General features: G+C 40.3%; 1 protein-coding gene across 1 annotated transcript in view; it reads left to right on the top strand.

Annotated features, from left to right (window-relative positions):
• TRPC5 (transient receptor potential cation channel subfamily C member 5) overlaps positions 1 to 20,572 on the top strand; it is a 311,378-nt gene that overhangs the window by 266,978 nt on the left and 23,828 nt on the right. The window contains exons 6-7 of the mRNA XM_075835838.1: positions 645 to 967; positions 15,373 to 15,568. Of these exons, the coding sequence (XP_075691953.1) occupies positions 645 to 967; positions 15,373 to 15,568 (519 nt within the window). The remainder of the gene's footprint in view (positions 1 to 644; positions 968 to 15,372; positions 15,569 to 20,572) is intronic.

The following is a 20,572-nucleotide window of genomic DNA, read 5'->3' as shown; positions in this document are numbered from 1 at the left end:
ATCGCCGCGAAAATCGGCGTGCAGGGAGAGGAATATCTGCCTCAAACTTCCAAACGGAATTTTGAGGCAGATATTCCTCCTGCAAAATACCCCGTGTGAACATAGCCTAAATGTGTATCTTTTCAGCCTCCATTAACTTTTATTGGGTGCATAATATGCCAATTTAAAGAATTTTTCGTATTTAAAATACAGAAATAAAAACTACTTCTGTATGAATCGTTGCACTGACTAACATTAAATCCATGTTCAGGACCTTCCTCATACGGAACTAATACGGATACTAACACATATTCTTGTGTGAATGAGGCCAACACTGTATTAACAGTCAGTGATAACGGTCAACATTTCCACCCTATCTCCTCCAGTATCAGATTATGTGTTACCTTCCAAGATTCTGTTCTTGTATTAAAAATGTAATATCTGTTACTAAACTTTTAATCTACTTGTTGTTCTGGCCTTGTAAAGTGCGTATGCTGTCATAAGTCAAATTCAAGCCCTTCAGTGCAAGTAAAAGATGACATTTCCTGAGGTACAAGGGCAATGCTACCATTGATTAAATTCACCATTTGGCACAAGCCATAGGACAGTTTCTGTGTGACTCAGTCTGGATAATTTACAGTTTATTCTTGTATTTATTCCCTCAGTACAACGGCTCACGGCCAAGAGAGGAATGGGATATGTGGCACCCGACGTTAATTGCCGAAGCACTCTTTGCAATATCCAATATCCTGAGCTCCCTGCGCCTCATCTCACTGTTCACAGCAAACTCTCATCTTGGCCCTCTACAGATTTCACTGGGACGGATGCTGCTGGACATTCTCAAATTCCTCTTTATCTACTGCTTGGTGCTTTTGGCTTTTGCCAATGGACTAAACCAACTCTACTTTTATTATGAGACCAGTGCCTCTGAGGAACCTAACAACTGCAAAGGAATACGCTGTGAAAAACAGAACAACGCCTTCTCCACGTAAGACCAGTCATGTCCTCCACTTTTGTTTCTTCCCAATATGTTTCTATCATCATATCAGCTAGTAATAATTCTTACACTTCAATCTGTCATTCCTTTGATTTATGCTGGCAACAACTGGAAGTGAGCTGGTGTTGTAGCTTTAGGAAACGAGTTATTAATCATTACTTCTCTGCATTAGGGACATTTTGCGCTAACATACCGGTCTTGTAAAAGAATTAATGCAGAATTAAAGAAAAAAGGTCACCGTGAAACAAGGACAAATAGCCCCTAATCATAGATGCTGCATAGTAGTTCAGAAGACACAAGTTTATCTAAAGTATAACAGTTTCCATGGTTGGTACTATAGTTTGTGAATATCTATAGAGATGTTTCAAAGAGATTTAACATTTTTTATAAATAAAGTTTAATCAATATGAAATTAAAAGTTTTACAATGTTCTAATATACTGCGTTTCAATACCTTTGTTTGCTATCCAGGGGCTGGCTGGCAAATTTTAGCCTGGGGGGCAAGAACACAGCACTGGCCCATGAGTAGCGGCCCATCCTTAACCTGTTTATCTCTGTCTTCCTTATAAAGATGGTAGAGGTAACTGGTCTTTAAATACAGTCTTCGTGAAAAGAGTGATGTTTCTATGTTGGGATCGCACACGCATGTGCAATCTCTGATATAGTGCTAGAATAACAATAAAAAGTGCCTAAAGGGGTTGTCTAATGCCAGAAAATCTACCTACTTGTACAGCATTTGTCAAATTCAGACACTTAATATACTTTCATTTTAAAAACGACACAGTTGTCCCGATTTCTATGCCCTGTAGTGGTCCTGGAAGTGGAGCTTTTCCCCTTAGCTGTGACGTGTCGACACAGCCTCAGGATGCAGGTAGCCCTCCTTCTCTGTGCGTCCGTGTCGTGATGGGCTTGGCTTACCTAATGAACTGAGCTAGGCAGCCAGCCCCTTCTCTGTGATGGCGTGAAAACAGTAGCCCTCCGTCTTATCTGCAAGTGTCCCACCTCCTCCTGCTCTCCTTATTACCGGTTATCTCCCTTCCCCCCCTTGACCATTAGCAAGGAGCTATACTTCTTCAGTGTGAGCCGTCATTATTACAGGAGGCTAGTGTCTTCCAGCCGTGACAGAAAACGGGCTGGCATATCTAACAAACTGAGCCAGGCAGCCAGCCCCTTCATTACGTCACCGACATACAGAGACTGATAGGAAGCTACTGTGATGGCATGTCAAAGCTGAGTGGTGGAGCTCCACTTCCGGGACCACGACAGGGCACAGAAATCTGGACAACTGTTCAGTTTTGAAAATGAAAGTATATTAAGTGTCTACATTTTACATTTGATAAACAATTAAGAAAATTTCCTGGCGTCAGACAACACCATTAAACAGTAGAACCATAAAAATTCCAAATTATATTGACACAATAGAGACACATATGGTCACATGAGAAAGATTTGTGCACTGTGCTGTTGATTAGAGATGAGCGAATCGGTTCTACACTAATTGAATTTGGCCTGAATTTCCCAAAAGTTACAAATTGATAGAATCTAGAAACTTTTGGGGTTCGCAATGCACAAATCACATCAAGATGCCGGCTGCTGGCAAGCGCCAGCCTCCATATTACAAATTAGAGAAAGGATCACATGACCTTGGACAAACTTTCCCATAATGCCTTGCAGTTATCCCTCCCTCAACCCATATATGTGGTGTCTGGGGAGAAAAAAACATACACAGCGCCTCATGGTGCAAGATAAACCTGATAGGTAAGTTAATTCTTAGTGATGGTAAGTTATAGCACTCATCTAAAGATGTTTGTACTGGCAGGTACAACTTAGGGATATAGGCAGTAGTAAAATAAGGTTGCAGCTTTCAATATCCAGATGTCTGCATCAATTATATTGTGCCGCGAGAAATAGCCATTTAAAAAGGTATATATTTTTGGAAAAAATATATTAAAAATGGATATAAGAAAGAGCTACTCAAAGGAAGGATCGGCATAGTAATAATAATGGCTGGATTTATTTTGCAAAGAAGGGCAACGCGTTTCAACACAGAACCTGCGTCTTCATCAGGCCAAAGATAAGCGATGAAGTTCTGTGTTGAAACGCGTTGCCCTTCTTTGCAAAGTAAATCCACCCATTATTATTACTCTGCCGATCCTTCCTTTGAGTATCCATTTTTTATATATTTTTTCCAAAAATATATACCTTTTTAATTGGCTATTTCTCGCGGCACAATATAATTGATGCAGACATCTGGATATTGAAAGCTGCAACCTTATTTTACTACTGCCTATATCCCTAAGTTGTACCTGCCAGTACAAACATCTTTAGGTGAGTGCTATAATTTACCATCACTAGGAATTAACTTACCTATCAGGTTTATCTTGCACCATGAGGCGCTGTGTAAGTTTTTTTTCTCCCCAGACACCACATATATGGGTTGAGGGAGGAATAACTGCAAGGCATTATGGGAAAGTTTGCCCAAGGTCATGTGATCCTTTCTCTAATTTGTAATATGGAGGCTGGCGCTTGCCAGCAGCCGGCATCTTGATGTGATTTGTGCATTGCGAACCCCAAAAGTTTCTAGATTCGATCAATTTGTAACTTTTGGGAAATTCAGGCCAAATTCAATTAGTGTAGAACCGATTCGCTCATCTCTAATCAACAGCACAGTGCACAAATCTACACAGTATAAAGTCCCCCATAGCTGCCATCCACACAGAATAATGCCCCCCATAACTGCGCCCACACAGTATAATACCCCTATAGCTGCCCCCACTCTATAATACCACCATAACTGCCACCATAGCTGCCCTCCTCACAGTATAAAGTCCCCCATAGCTGCCCCCACGCTGTATAATGCCCCACAGCGGCCCCCACACAGTATAATGCCTCTACAGCTGGCCCCACACAGCCCCAATAGTGCCTAATAATATACATACTCACCTAACACCGTTCCAACGCTGAGCGGAGGGGATCCATCTGCTCCCCCAGTCTGTGTGGCTCGGCGCAAACAGACGTGATGGAATCACTGCCTCGCGCCTGTCTGTGTCCGCTGATACATAGTGAATGGTAGTGCAGGGACCTTACAGCTCCCTGCTCTACCATTAGTTTCAACTATATCTGCATCCTAAGGACACGGATACTGTTGAAACGGGGGAAACCAAAATGCGCAGGATGAAGTCGGTTAATTGCGCAGAATTTAGGTTTAGTTCTTTTTTTTCAAAATAATTGCCCAGTCCTAGCTTACACTATATTCAATGGCATCTACTAACAGCTTGCAGCAGTATGTTTTCAGCCTTTGATTTAAGCAAGAATGTTTTTATTTACTGACAGCAAACAGATTTTGAAAAATGTGAGGAATTGAAACACAAAGAATATTAGAAAGTTGCAGAACTTTTTATTATAGAACGATTAAAGGAATATTCCCATTACAAAGAGAGATGGCATATCCCTGGTATATGCCAACACTTTCTGATCGGTGGGGGTCCAACTGCTGGTACCCCATCAATACTGAGAAAGAAGTGGTCGCAGCACTGGCACAGCAATGCTAGACTTCATAGTTTTTTTTCGGCACAGTGGTTTTCCCGGTCACCCACATCCAAGTGAATGGGGCTGAGCTATACTTTCCTGCAGCCTTTAAAGCTTTTTATTTGCATAAAACAAAAAAAAAACCTTTGATGTAAAAATTTTTATAAGAAAGATACAGTGTTCAGGATAAATCCCCATACTTAAGTTGCCCCTAAATTGTATACCCCCAGTACAATCGTATATAGAAACTTAGCCCAGGTCTTAACATGATATAATATTATAACCTATATAAATATATTTCTTGCCAATTTATTATACACAAGATACCATAGTATTCACATATATTAAACCAAAAAAGAGATCTTGATATCATGCAATAATTTTGTCAAAATACAATTTAATTTTTATTTTAATACTTTACAATTTTATTATATATCAATACAAAAATAACCCCCCTCCCAAGTATATACTATAGACATGTAAAAATGTAAAAGAAAGCCAGATGACCTCAAATATGATGTAATAAATCATGAATGTAATGACTCCTCATGAAATGCAATACACCTCAGGTGAAGTGAATACCATATATATTCTCGTGGAGCACAATCAACATGGCATTTGAAATCACAGTGCAATAAATTTATATAAACAGCATGTCCCTGCTGGTAATCCTGCTAAAAGCAGTACAAGAGAAATAGCACTACAAATGGCACAGAAATGCAACGAAATAACCAATATTAGCAATTAAGTATACCTGAGGAGGACATATTGAGTGTATTATAGGGCACCTGGACACCGAGCACCTCGACGCGCGTTTCGCAACCTTCGTCAGGAGATGTAATAGCTACTCTGACAGCTTCGTTTTAAATACCCAATCGGAGAACCCCTGTAGCCAATGGCGCGCCGCGCACCGCTCACACCCACCGACGTCATCCCATCAGCGTCATGACGAGCACCTCCGAACGCCAAGCATAATAGAGATGCTCGTCATAAACCAGACAGCTTCTGGTCAGAGGACGGTAAGTGCAAGAGAGCGCACGCGCGCACATCGCGGACATAATTCATATATAGAAAATTCCTTAATAAAAAAAGGGGGATTGTGGATAAAGCATTAATTCCAAGATATTTACATTTTTAGATTATTGATGTTGTACAAATACCGACCCATACGATGCCATTTTCAGTATACTTCACCAATTGCGATGCATATAGATATGTTACCAAAAATGTGTATATATATATATTTCGATGAGTATACACACAATTGGTAACGCTATATGTACATACCCCAAATATCCCATACAATTGGGCTAAGAGATAACTTATACATGCGTATTTAAATAACTAGAACCCATAAATCATAATAAATAAAAATAATAATAAATACAGAAGAAAAATATATATATATATATATACATATATATGGTACATAAAAAGCCCTCCCATGTGAAATGATAATTAAATGTAAAAAAGTGTAAAAAATCTGGGATAATACACAAATTTCATATATAACACCAAAGTGATATACAAATCGGCCATATATAATATGACAAATTGTAAATAATAATTTGTGTATAAAAAATATATATATATAAGATATACAAATGTATAAAAATGTGAAAAATTCCCTGGTGAGACAGTGAACGCCACAGCGAAAGCACATGAGAGTCCAATAGGTCTTAACATGATCCTTATGCTGAATTTTTGGAGTTTTTTTTATATGTCATGCATTCATCTAATAATCTATAATGTTTAAAGGGGTTTTCCAGCCAGTAAAAATGTATGGCCTATCCTCAGGATAAGCCATCAATAGTTGATGGGTCAGGGTCCGACTCCCTTGACCCCAGCCGAATAAGCTGTTTTGAATGGGGTGCAGCGCTTGTACGAACGCTACTTCCTCTTTATTTCTACTTGCTCACAGTGCATCGTCGACACACATGTAGCGGCGATTCACAGGTATTGCAGCCTTCTCCCATTGAAGTAACAATACCAATACAAATGAAATAGCAATACCTGTGAATCGCCGCTACATGTGTGTCTACGATGCACAGTGAGCAAGTAGAAATGAAGAGGAAGTAGCGTTCGTACAAGCACTGCACCCCATTCAAAACAGCTTATTCAGCTGGGGTCACGGGAATCGGACCCCGACCCATCAGCTATTGATGGCCTATCCTGGGGATAGGCCATACATTTTTACAGGCTGGAAAACCCCTTTAAAATACAATAACCTATTTAAAAGAAAAAATGGATTGAGGGAAAACCTAGGAAAACTCAAGCATATGCTTGAGTAACTAACCGTGTGCATATTAAGTATTAAAGTATTAAAATTAATATTAAGAGTATTAAATCTGTCACAGCAGTCAAAGTTCATTCGAAAGACTCCCTACATGCAACCCAGTACTGGTTCTGATGCAGATGTATCATCTCCTGACCATTTCCCTACATTTTAATACCGAAGCCCTTACATCAATTCAGTAAATTGTCTGTTTGATCCCTATATACGGAGTAAAGTCTGTCACCATGAGAGATTTGCTTTAACTTATAGAAAATAATTTTACATAGAGGGAGAGCCGTCGATCACTCTGTGTGGACGGGAAGCAGAATTCATAGGTTTTCTCTGAGTCATGGCAGCATTTTAACAGCTTTTTTCCTTAAAAATATTGAATCAAATCATACAAAACTGTATATCCCCATGCTCATCGCCTCCTCCTCTATCTCAGACAATATGATCGCCTTAAATATCACATAAGAAATACTGTCCATGAATGCAGAGTATTACATTAACAATGCCAAGTTACCATATAAAAGGTGGTGAAATTGTAAGGCTCAGATGTTAGTAAATCCTTTAGTTAACCAAGTCGTAAGCAACATATCATAAAAAGCAGCTTTAACAGGACCTGTTATGTCCCCAAAAATGTTAATCTGGCTTCATACCTTTATAGCTGGCTTCTCCCTGATTCCAGCACAGTTCATTATATCTCTGTAGGTGCCCCCATTCCCCCACAATTCTTCTCCGTTCCCCCCGCAATCAGTCAGTTCATCTTGGGTGGCGGATATGCTTGCACCATGAGTATTTAAATGAGCACAATTTAAAATCAATTGACAACTACCGCCCATCATCAACGGGTGTGACCCTAAGCCTCTCTTTCAGAGCGGCTTAGATTCACGCCATATTTTCAAGAAGCATGTGTGTTGTTAACTTGCCCCATTGAGATGAATGGGGAAGTAAAAATCAGCAACATCTACCAAGTGTTGACATTTTTGTTACAGAAAACCTGCGAATCCGCAGCAAGAATCGCTAGTAAAAAAAAAAAGCACTATTTCCAGTTAAAAAAAATAAAACTAAAACCCATATTCACTTCCGCTGGCATTCCCATAGCATTGACTCCCTGCTCCCCCATCTGGTCTCAGTGATGCCAGGCTATTGGGATGACCGGTCTCACAGGAAACCAGCTCAACACAAACCAAGGACGCATCAGGGTATGGTTGGTATGTTAACACCAATATTGGATATTTTTATTATTATTCCCATTACTCCCCTTTAGCTGCAAATCCAGTTGGAAATCTGCACCAAATCAAACACGGTTTTGGTGCAGACTTTTAACCGGAAATTCCTGCATTATCTGGGTCGGATTTGTTTGCAGAGTTTTCTACTGCAAATTCGACCCATGTGAACATACCTTAAAACTAGTTAGAATAGAATAATATATCATGGAATAGTATATCATAGCATGGTATTATCAGCAATGAATGGTCGTAAATGATCCTACTGTCATTTTAATTAGTTCATTATTATAATTATACAAATTATTCATTTCATTATTCATTTACTATAGAACACATCTGTAAATCCTTGCACAAAGCAGTGAGGAAAAATCAATGGCATGTCCTAGGATGAGGTCCATTAAGTCATGGTTCTCAAGAACTCAATTAGGCTATGTTCGTATCGAATTTGAACACTACTTTCAGCATAGGCTTCGGGAACGCACTCGGTGCCTACACCGAATATATCTATAGGGCCTCATTGAACAGATGTATGCCAAAAGAGTGTCCTTTTGGCATATGTCAGGGAGCTATGGATTTACCACTATTCCATACAGAAGTATCAAGTTAAAAAACATACCCTGCGTGGCATACCTTTTTTTTTTTTTTTAACTATGGGACCCTATTGGCGACATGTACTTTAGACAAAATGTTCTGATGTGATGTGAACAGAGCCTTAATTTAGGAAATAAAGGATACTGCTTGTATGAATAAACTTGATGTCTTTTATGCCCATCAATAAAACTTTGCCGTAAATACAAGTCAACGTAGTAGCAAATAATAAAAAAATAGAAAGAATTTCATAGCACACCTGGTCTCTGAAAGGACACAATGTAATGCTACTTGACTGAAAATATTGCTTGCAAATTAAATATAATATTTTAGCATCATTCCATCAGCAGTGAAGGTCAATGCATTACATATTCCCTCCCCACTAAGGCACCACCGTATATCTCATGTGTCTCATAAGTGTGTAGCATCACCCCTTCAAGCACTGCGGACGGCAAGTAGTTTATCAAAGCTTTTATAGACAGTTGCTGATTTATTGTATCTAAACTGCTCATAGCCTCCTCATTTGGCTGACAAACTGCTACAATGTTAATAGAAATGACATCTCAGCCATTATCTATGGCTGCTGCATAGAATTTATTTTCAGAGGCTTATTTTCCACAGGAGGCATCCCGTAATCATGTATTGAAAAGAGTCAAAAATAATATAATCCCCCCCGCTCTCAAAATTGAGCATATTGCATAGTGATTAGGCGTACGAAGCCAACGCTAACCCTCAAATGCAATCTAGGAGTAAGGAAAATAATGCAGAATATACTCATCATGAATGTCCTTCATATATTGAAAGGATAGGATTCTATGGGAAGAAACTAACATGGTCCCAGATGTTGCTGAATAGTTTGTGTTAATATGGTTATCATCACGCCAGCCTTAAATTATGACAAATAAATTGACTCTAAAAGTATCATCAGTAAATCATCAGTTATAGCCCTTTCCTATGCATAAAAATGATCGAACACTACGCAATGCAGAGCAAGCACCATGAGTATTTAAATGGACACAATGGATATAATGAATTTTGTGTTCCGGTGATATAAATGAATATGTAACAACGGCTCCTGCTTTGGCGATCCCTGCGATGGGAGTTCCATTAAAAAAAGGTGTTGTCTTCATGCGACAAGCCCCTTTGTCTTTATCAGTCTGACAGAGGAAGACAGTTAAAAGATTTCACCAGTGATTTACTATTTTAGGGAGAAACGCGCTTTAATACCCAGCTCTTTATGCATTAATGTAATTCTTCAATTTTAACCAATAGATTACCACAGTAATAAAACATATTACAAGTCTACAATGCTTAATCTTGGACCTCTCATAATGTGAATAGCTACTTAATATATATTGCTGGGTTATTCTCAATCAGATATAAGGCATCAATTTGTAAAATGAAAACCTTAAAGTGAATGTTCATATTTTAAAGTGTTATTCCCATCTCAGATATTTATGGCATATACACAGAATATGCCATAAAAGACTTAAAGATGCAGGTCTTCGCTCTAGGGATATGCACCAATGTCAACAGTAGGGGTCCCCGACCTCCATCGGGCCTGGTGAGGAGACCCCTGCTCTCGACACTGGTGAGGGTCCCAGAGCTAGGACTCCAATCTATAAAGCATTTATAGCATATCTTGTGAATATGCTGTAAATATCTTAGATGGGAAAACTCCTTTAAAGGTGGACATTCACCTTAAGGTTTTCTTTTATATATGCCTTAACGTGATTTGAGCTGGGACCTGCATCTATCAGACATTTATGGCATATCCCATGAATATGTCAGAAATGTTTTAGATGGGAATACCCCTTTCAACAACATTTTGTTATTTTACTCCAAATAGGGTTTTATTTTTAGATATATTTTTATAGTGGTCAGCTCTCTATTTTTCTGATACATTGATCCAAATCCCTTAAATAAACTTAGTTAAAGATGACCTGTCAGCTCTCCTGACATGTCTGTTTTAGTAAATGCTTGTATTCCCCCTATAAAATAAAATTTTAGGAGCATCTTGTTCTTAGAAATGTGTGTTGTGCCGTTCCTCTGTTATTCCTCCTTGAATCTATGAATAAATTAACAACTGGGTGTTACCAGTAGGGAGTGTGTCCCTACGTAGTGTCAGAGAATGGTAACACCCAGTTGTCAATTTTATACATACATTTCTAGTAGGAAGAACAGAGAAATGGCACAACGCAGAGTTCTAAGAAAATATTTTCCAAAATTGTTATTTTATGTGGAATACAAGTATTTACATAGACAGACAAGAAAGGAGAGCGGACAGGTTCCCTTTAAGGATACATTTGTGGCTTCCTGTAGTCACTACTAGGGTGAGCTCAGGAGCATTTTGTATACTGTTTGTGTGCATTGAACTCAATATTCAAATAGTGTGCAGTAAGATGTTAAGCTTCCCCTAGTGGTGAGTGCAGAAAGCGAGAATTATAGAATTTAACGTTATGTCTATACAGGGAGTTTGAAGTTTGTATTAGAAAAAGAGAGCTCTATTCACTGTAAGAAAAAAATAATCAGCACAGGATGTTGGACCTAAAAATGATATGGAGCTAAAAGGTGGAGATTCACTTTAAAGCTTATGTGCACCCTTTATCATCTTCTGACATGTCACAGAAACACGTTAGAAGATAGCATCGGTGTACATACAGTCCCATTGATTTCTATGTGAGTGCTTCTAGCATTATTGGGAGGTATAGAAATCTCTAAGTTAAAGAGGCTCTGTCCCAGCAAGGGAAACCAAATCTCGTTTACCTCGTAATCTCGCGAGATTACGCGTGGCTTGCTGGAATCTCACAGAAAAGATTCAGAAGTGTCAGGATTCTGAATACACATGACGTCCAGGCTGGAGTTCATGGGTATTCATTATAAGGACACTTGTGTATGTGGCTGCACATCGTTCTAGTAAGAACGTTAAGCTACTGTGTAAATGAATGGAGAGGAGTGCATGATGCTGATTGGTCACTGATTCGTCAGCATCATACACTTCTATTCACAACGCCCAGTTAGTAAAACAAGTAAACACGCCCAGTTAAAAACACAATACACGCCCAGTTGGACATACGAAAAAAAACACGCCCAGTTGTCCATTTCAAAGCTCATTTGCATATATATAAAATTGCTCATAACTTGGCCAAAAATGAACGTTTTAAAAAAAAAAAAAAAACATTACTGTTATCTACATTGCAGCGCCGATCACATGCAATAGGAGATAGGGATTTGAGAATCTGGTGACAGAGCCTCTTTAAGCCGGAGTATAGGACTTGGTAGCAAGCCACGGCTCCTTCATTCTAGAATATGGCTGGGGTTCCAGCTCACAGACTTCTACCTATACTATCTACTGACAAGTCTCAATGACATGCTAGCAGATGCTTAAAAGTGAATGTCCACACTTGAACATATTTTTTATTATGTAAAATAGGTTCAAAATTCTCTGCTGATTAATCACCACTAGAGGGAGCTTAAGAGTTTAGTGCATACTGTTAATGCATGGAACTTTATAATAACAGTATCTAAGCTCCCCCTAGTAGTAGATGAATTTCAATATTTAAGTCTATGGACATGCAGGGGATTTTGGAGCACCGTAACAGAAAAAAAAATGGAGCTCCAACCACTATAAAAATATATTAAGGAAATAAGCAGCACAGAATTCGGACCTATGTAACAATGACATGATGTTAAGAGGTGGACGTTCACTTTAAATAACACAAATATGTATGTTGTCCACTTTGACATCACTATTGTTTTTTACTTCCAATCACAAATAAAAAGAATTTGCCCTTAAATTCTAAAACTTCCTTGAATTATAAGTCGTTGTGTTTCTGATACTTTGACTTTGTATAGATCCCTTCACTTGAGTAATGATTGTTAACATAAACTTGTCTTTTACTCTATGAATAGAAGAGGGGTTAAGTGGCGCTCATTCAACTTGTACAGACATATGTAGAATCCTGCCAAACGATGTTCTCTCCTTTAAATGTCTATGAAATAACATGACGCAGGATGTCCCCGCCGACCTTTTCACTTTAGCTTGCCGTTTCCAAGGAGAAGACGTCCGTGCTGACAAGTGAACTGTATTTCCAAATATGCACCATCACAAACTGTGCCTAGCAAAGTGAGCAGACACAACACAAAATATCAACCTCTAGCAAGGCAGCTCCAGATCAACTAAGAGAAAATGGCAGGCCACTCACCCGTGATAGCAGGAAGATGCTGAGCTCACAATTTTTCTAAGTTACTTGCTGCTCAGTAGTATATGTCCTCGAGACAGCTTGTTTATGACCGGGTAATGTAAATCACAGCAATCCAATGCAATTATGACCTATACTTAAAATCCGTTTAGGTTTGATTGAATTATGAATCGCCATTTTTAGCTTCAGATCTCCCACCAAGGTACAACTTGGGCTACACATGCACAAGGTTATATTTTAGATGATACCGCAAGCACAAGTCCACATTTCAACACTATTCTACAGTTCACGTATGGAATGAATGAGTTGAATAACTTTGTAAATACTTTGTATTACTTATTTTGCATTGGTCCTGACTTACAGCCTGTAAGAGCTGCACAATTCTGCCGGCTTTAGTGCTGAAATCTCCCAGAATTCTTTGACTACACAGAGTTTGTTCGTTATTTATATATTCTAGGATGGGCAATGTACAGAAATCTGTTGTAGAAGAAACTAACTGTCCATTCACATTATGGGAACTCAGCTAAGCTGTTAGGGGTGTGTCTGTCGACAAGCTTGTTGTTGACTGTTTCCAATAGCAATCATTACTGTAATCTATTTACAAAGTTGCACATATTTTTATGTAAAGCCCATATACAGTGTCCATTCCAGGTATGCAGTGTATATATGGAAATTAAAGTAATTAGATAGTAGGATGATGTCTTTCAACTTTAAAAGTCTATTAGATCAGTAAAAAAATGATCGCATATTGGACCATTTCTGTTATTCATGGGCTTGAATAGAATAAAACAGCATGTATATGGCTATTGGCTGGGCCACTGAAGCAGTTTTGTGTAGATGTAAATACAATATAAGTTTGGATAATATCATCTTTAAATGCCTGATTCAGACGAACGTGACGTTTTGCGCGCGTGTCAGCAGCGTGTGACATGCGTATTTGGGCCGTGTGTGCGTGTATTACGCGCGTACGACATGCGTTTTTCCTGCGCGTGTAAAAAACGCAAGCAGGTGTTCTGTTTTCGCCAGCCTACAAAAAGGCCAACAATGCAACACCCCTGCTTGAGTGTGCGGTCATGGTATGACTCCGCACGGGTGTTCCATACCTCCGGACGCTCCTGAACTAAAGCGATCAGCTTAGCCACATCCATGTGGCGTGGCATGGCTGCAAGCTGATTGTGGTGCTGTAGTAAACGGTTTGGCCTCTTTTAAAACCTGGTCTCTAAGCTACTTCCTGCTTTTCTGCTGGTTTGGACTAGTTAGGTCAAACTCATTAGCATAGAGACAACGTGTCCTGCGTGAAAAACGCGCGTTCCACGCAGGTGCCTCCGTATGACATGCGTGATTTTCACGCACCCATTGACTTCAATGGGTACGTGATGCGCGAAATACGCAAAGATATTGAACTTGTCGCGCTTTTTACGCAGCGAACAAACGCTGCGCAAAAACCACAGACTGTCTGTACTGCCCCATTGACTTCTATTGGGCTGGGCGTGGCGCGAAAACAACGCACCCTGGACGGACGCAAATCTCGCTCGTGTGAATCCGCCTTAAAAGTCAGAAGGGAAAGGTAACTGCACATACTATATATGTTGCTTATTTGGAAAACCGACAACTATCCTTTGTCTTAGCAATGCATAGTGCACAAGGGCGACATCCCATTGAATTGCAGACATTGCATTATATATGTGGGCTTGGGGGCTACAGCATAAAACCAGACCCTGGTACAATGGCTGCAGGGAGATGACTCTTGCTGCAATATTATGTGATCTTCACTGATGGGACATAACATTTTCGGTGGGTCACTTTTTGCAGTCAGTTTAAGAGGAGTTGTAAAATGCGGCAGATTTATCAAAGGTGTGTGCCATTTTTTTGGCCCAATATATTGATGTACAGTAGGCCAGTCAAGAGATAGCGGAATGAAGAGAAAAGTGTCTAACATGTCAAGCAAGATGCGCCAAATTTCTCATACAGCGCGCCACTGTGATTAATTAGGCGCAGTTTCTACCTGTCTGGTCTAATTTTATACGGTCTAACTTTAAGACAGTATTAATAAATCTCCTTCATTGTACTTGTTAGATCTTGCAATTTATATTAAGCAGATGAGTGCTCCTACACTTCTGACCCTTTTTTCTTTTTTAGAACTATATTATAATTAATTTGTACACCTCAGTCCCCCTGGATTTCAAGCAAAATTATTTCCATAAACAAGTTAATCCTCGTTACCATTAATTTCATCTGAAAAAATGCTGTTTAACTGAACCTTACCAAAAATGACTGTGGCCGGAGATGGTGTCTGACCATTGTCATCTGTTTAAACCTCTAAAAAGACTAGATGTGGCAGGAGTGGGCATGAAATTCAGATATAAATAGCCTATGTTCTTCAAAAATGAACATTCTAGGGCAAAATATTTTTTCAACATTATTTTTATAGTACAAAAACATCATTCTCTTTCGTCATCCATTTGTGCAAATAAAAATTGTTTTATTTTGTACTTTATATCCACTTCATTAGATGTTCCTCACAAAGACCTTACAATAATTCTAAATATCATCTTGTTTTCCTATATTACAGCCTTTTTGAGACCCTTCAATCCTTGTTCTGGTCAGTGTTTGGTCTCCTGAACTTGTATGTCACCAATGTGAAAGCACGTCACGAGTTCACAGAATTTGTTGGTGCCACTATGTTTGGAACATACAACGTGATATCCTTGGTTGTGTTACTCAATATGCTGATAGCCATGATGAACAACTCCTACCAGCTGATTGCGGTGAGTAACATATTCTATGACGTATAGGAATTTGTCTGAACCTGTTAATGGCAATGATAATATTTAATATCTAAGGGGAGTTGTTTTTTTTCTAATAGTGATATTACTATAGTGTGAGAAACCAATTTTTCTTAATTTTCAAGGGTCTATTGGTTTAACTCAACCCCCCATAATTAACTGTATTCTGTAACCATTTTCTGTTCTAAACAGTTTTCCTGCATACAGTTGACAAAATCAGGCTTTGTGGATCAAAAAAAATACCCCAAAACATATAGCAAAAATGTGCTGTGAACAGAGCCTTAAAGGGAACCAGTTAATAGGATTGGGGCCCCTAAACCACCAACATGCTGATATGCAGCTGGAGTTTAGCGTTTCAAACCTGCCCACATCAAAAATTTCAGTTTCAGAAAAAGTTACTAAAGTACCTTACAGTTTGCTGAGATGATCCTGGGAGCTGCATCATGCACATGCGCATTGTGAACATGAAGCAGAGGACAGTGCATGCTGCCGGATTCCTTACCCAGACCCTTCTAGGTGAGTTGTAATTTACTTTACTGACTCTTCCCGAAACAGACGTCTTTGAAGACTAAACCCCAGCTGCAAAACAGCATGCTGTCACGTAGGGTTCATGGACCCACTGGGCGATACCACCTTGGCAGGATGGCAGCTGGCCAACAGGGCACAGGTTAAAGTCTATAATTCGTATAGGGTACCTGTGGCAGCTCGGACAGTAGCAAGGCAGGCTCGGCTGGGACTTAGGCAGCGGGTAGACGTCAGGCGTGGAGTAGCAGGACAGGCGTGGTATACAGCACAGCACGACTTTGGCTCAGCACGGCACTCGACCAGGATAGCACGGGATACAGGATCAGGAACACTGGAAAACACACAGACAACCTTAGGGTACGACAACAACGCTCAGGCATCAAAGCAAGGGGCTGAACCCCTCTACTAGTCCAGGGCACTTATGGGCTGATAGTTCATTAAAGTCCGGTTCGCGCGTTGCCCCTTTAAGAGCGGGATCCGGCCGAGGAGAGTGGAAGCGAGCGCTGGTGTCTCCTGAGGGGGAGACTGGGGCCAGCGCTCGCCGACCCATGGCTGCGGCCATCAGAGGGAGAGTGAACCTGACGGCCCGAAGCCACGGACACGACACATGCTGGGGGTTTAGTGGCTCCAAAACTAGTGACAGGTTATCTTTAAAGTGACTGTCCATTATTTAACACTATGTCATTTTGAGGTTTCATTTAACAATCTCTTTATAGGTGTCAGAGCTTTGATTTTCGGATGAAGAGCCCCAAATCCTCTGCATATATTTACAGCTAAATCTCAAGATTTTGGTCGCTTACAGTCACCACTAGGGGAAAGCTTACTATATACTGCTTTGCTATGGAGCTAAAAATATACACAGTAAGGTCAACCAAGTGGTGGTTGCAGGCAGCCAAAATTGTATATTTTAATTCAATGTCTAAGCAGTGGATTTAAAGCTGTAAGGGGGGATTCACACGAGCGTGTATTCGGTCCGTGCGGGCCGCGTGGTTTTCACGCGGCAGGCATGGACCAATACAAGTCTATGGGGCAGTACAGACAGTCCGTGCTTTTTGCGCAGCGTTTGTCTGCTGCGCAAAAAGCGCGACAGGTTCAATAACTCTGCGTATTTCGCGCATCACGCACCCATTGAAGTCAATGGGTGCGTGAAAACCACGCAGGTTGCACGGAAGCACTTCCGTGCGAACTGACTGAAACAGCGCACCAGCTGTCAAAAGGATGAATGTAAACAGAAAAGCACCACGTGCTTTTCTGTTTCCGAACATCCAAACGGAGTGTCTTTGTGATGAGCGAAGCCGGACAAGCGAACCGAACTTCACCGGGTTCGGCCGAACTCGTTTTGGCCGAACCCGGCAAAAAAATTATTGGTACACGACGTCAGGAGATAGTCACTGTCCATGGTGCTGAAAGAGTTAAACTGTTTCAGCACCATGGACAGTGACTTCCGATCCCAATATACATGAACCTGTAGAAAAAAAAACGAAGTTCTGACTTACCGATAACTCCCGGCGTCTTCCTCCAGTCTGACCTCTCGGGATGACAATTCAGTCCAAGTGACAGCTCCAGCCAATCACAGGCCAAGCAGAGGCTGCAGCGGTCACATGGACGGACGCGTCATCCAGGGAGGTGGGGCCCGATGTCGAGAGGCGCGTCACCAAGGACGCGTCACCAAGGACGCGTCACCAAGGCAACGGCCGGGAAGTTCTCGGTAAGTACGAACTTTTTCTTTTTTTTCAACAGGTTTTGCGATATTGTGTTCGGCATTCACTGTCGAGGGTGCTGAAAGAGTTAGCTCTTTCAGCACCTTGGACAGTGACGGGCGTCGACTAGCCTCATCTCTATGATGGCGGCTGCGCGAAAATCACGCAGCCGCGCATCAGACACGGATGAAACACGCAGCTGTCAAATGGTTTTTGCGCGCCAAAACGCAGCGTTGTTTGCGCGCGCAAAAACGCAACGTTCGTGTGTATCTGCCCTAAGTCAGAAATACACCCAAAATGTATTTTTCACATACCATAGAGAAGTGTCAGTAGATCACAGCAAGTAAGCTTCTACCTCTGCTGATTTTCCAAACTATAGAGCACCTAAAACCATTTGGCACCACTCATAGATTTCTGTCTAAATTCTAAGCAAATTGTTATTGACCTGTATGTCCATGATTTGCTTATAATTTTGTGTTCACTAAAGGTAAAATTTTGCCTTAAATGCATGAAAATGTTGAGGATGCCGGATATTACAACTATAAATTTGTAATGAAATAATGTGGACGAATTTAATTGTTCCCCTGAATTTTGAAAACGTTCAGAATACCGCGCTGGATATGTTTCTAGACACAGTATACAACATTTCGACTGCCCCTCAGTGGGCTATTAGTAAGTCAGTGCAGCTTCTAATTCTCATCTTCATTTATCGAAAGTGAGCACTGACATTTACGGATAGCAAAGCCAGTAATGAAGTTGCCTCACAAGTGATTCTGTCCATTGCAAAACTGACATTTCAAAACTTTACGTTAATAGAATTTTTTGTTGATATGAGCACGCATTATGTGCTCTGGGTTGGCCACTTATGATTACCTTGCTGGCAATGCCTCATACTAAAATAATATTGTCCCTGGAAGTGTTATAGGTCAGTTTTTAATACAGAATATAATATTGATATAGCGCCATCATATTTTACAGTGCTGAATCGCAAATACAATAATACTTTTCAGCCTTTAGTTGGCCATAGACGGTTTTGACTAAGGATCACACTGTTTTTGACAGATCTGCTGACAAACCCATGTCTATAAGGACCACTCACTGACATTCGCTGTTGGGGGAAAACAAGAATGTGACGGCTTGCAATCTAATCTTTCCCATCGAAGCTTCCTCCAATGGCAGATATCATGGTGTGGTCTTCTAGTCAGATTTTTAGCAATTCCTATGGTTTCTCCCCAATTAAGCTGCTATTGAGGTGCCCGGTAGTTGCTTACCCGTGCACCTACGATAGAAATTTACCTAATTTGGCATGTTTATGATGATATTGAGGGAGAAATGGAGGCCAGCCGAAGCTTATTTATTGACAGCTTTTATTTCTATTGTGATTGGCTAATAGATTACCCTTAACCCAGCAGTTCTGTAATCCAAAAATTACAATATTTCATTTATTGTGACAGCTTGGGGGTAAGTTAGCTCACGGGATCGCCTTCTCCAGAGTAAGATGGCTGGCACACTAAGAATATGCCACACAACATGGCACACACCAATACCCCACTCCAGCAGCTGCACTGCCACAATATGTACAATATTTGCTCTACACTGTGAGTGCCGGGTTACCCCATGCCATGTCACGATTTCCATTCCCTTTTATGTGATAGACGCATCAGATAACGGGAAGCGACGTGTCTCAAATTCCTTTCAAACTTGCTATTGTTTGTTTAAGAGGGAAATTCACAGACAGATGAATAATACGTGAAAAATTGGATATATATTGCAAATCAGGGATTTTTATCCTAAAGGCATTGTACAGTATTATAAACACATGGCTGTTATCTTCCAAAAACAGCACTACATTTATCCACAGGTTGTGTGTGGTATAGCAGCTCAGCTCCATTTACTTCAAAACTGTAGTCTAAGACTCTGCTGACACCTGTAATAGACATCATCACGGTCTATGAGAATGGAACATCAGTGACGTCACTCACCAGCGTCTGCTCACCGTCCTTATTCTGAAGCTGGGAGCCAGAATAGGAGCAACCAGAGAGATGTATTTATTTTATAACCCCCCAATTGCCTAGTATACCCCATCGGAGCTGTGAATGTCCAGTCAGGGGACTAGGAAGTTGCTTTAATCCAGATCAAATGTATCACGGCTATAGTGGTTGGTAAGGGACCCATGACCTTTAATGCCCAAGGGCACCCTCTAAATCGGCCCCTGGTGTGAGCTATTAGCTAATCCTAAAAAGCAGGAATTAACATTTCGAGCAGATTTATTGCAGCTGCCATGCTCTAATATGGGAACAATACTGCTAATAAAGAGAGCAGTACTGATAACAGAAATATAGCTACAAATCCCTAATATACAAGTGCAGACCCCATGTTGGTTCACCAAAGATTAACTAAATTTGGATGATGATGTAAATAGGATCTGCTATTTCTTTTAGATTAGATTCCCTTTAAAAAGCACCCTCCAATGAGTGGAAATTAATAAGATCTCGGCACCATCTGTCTAATACGTACAGGGTGTTCATAGCCTAGCAGGTATCTTGTTACTTACAGAAACACAGCATGTAAAGGGAGAAGGTGTGATTCAATGATCAACTTAGTATTGACATTTCACACTGGGAGGACGTCAGGGTAATTATATTGAACCTGTTTGCCTGAAAACATAGTCCATGCATTTTCTTTACTATATGTATTCCCTTATCCAGAATCAGATCCTCGCCTGTATAGACATAACATCAAACACATCTTTATTTCTGCA

The sequence above is a fragment of the Rhinoderma darwinii genome, chromosome 8 (genome assembly GCF_050947455.1).
Source record: "Rhinoderma darwinii isolate aRhiDar2 chromosome 8, aRhiDar2.hap1, whole genome shotgun sequence".
Classification (NCBI taxonomy): domain Eukaryota; kingdom Metazoa; phylum Chordata; class Amphibia; order Anura; family Rhinodermatidae; genus Rhinoderma; species Rhinoderma darwinii.
This window is presented reverse-complemented; position numbering and strand designations above follow the sequence as displayed.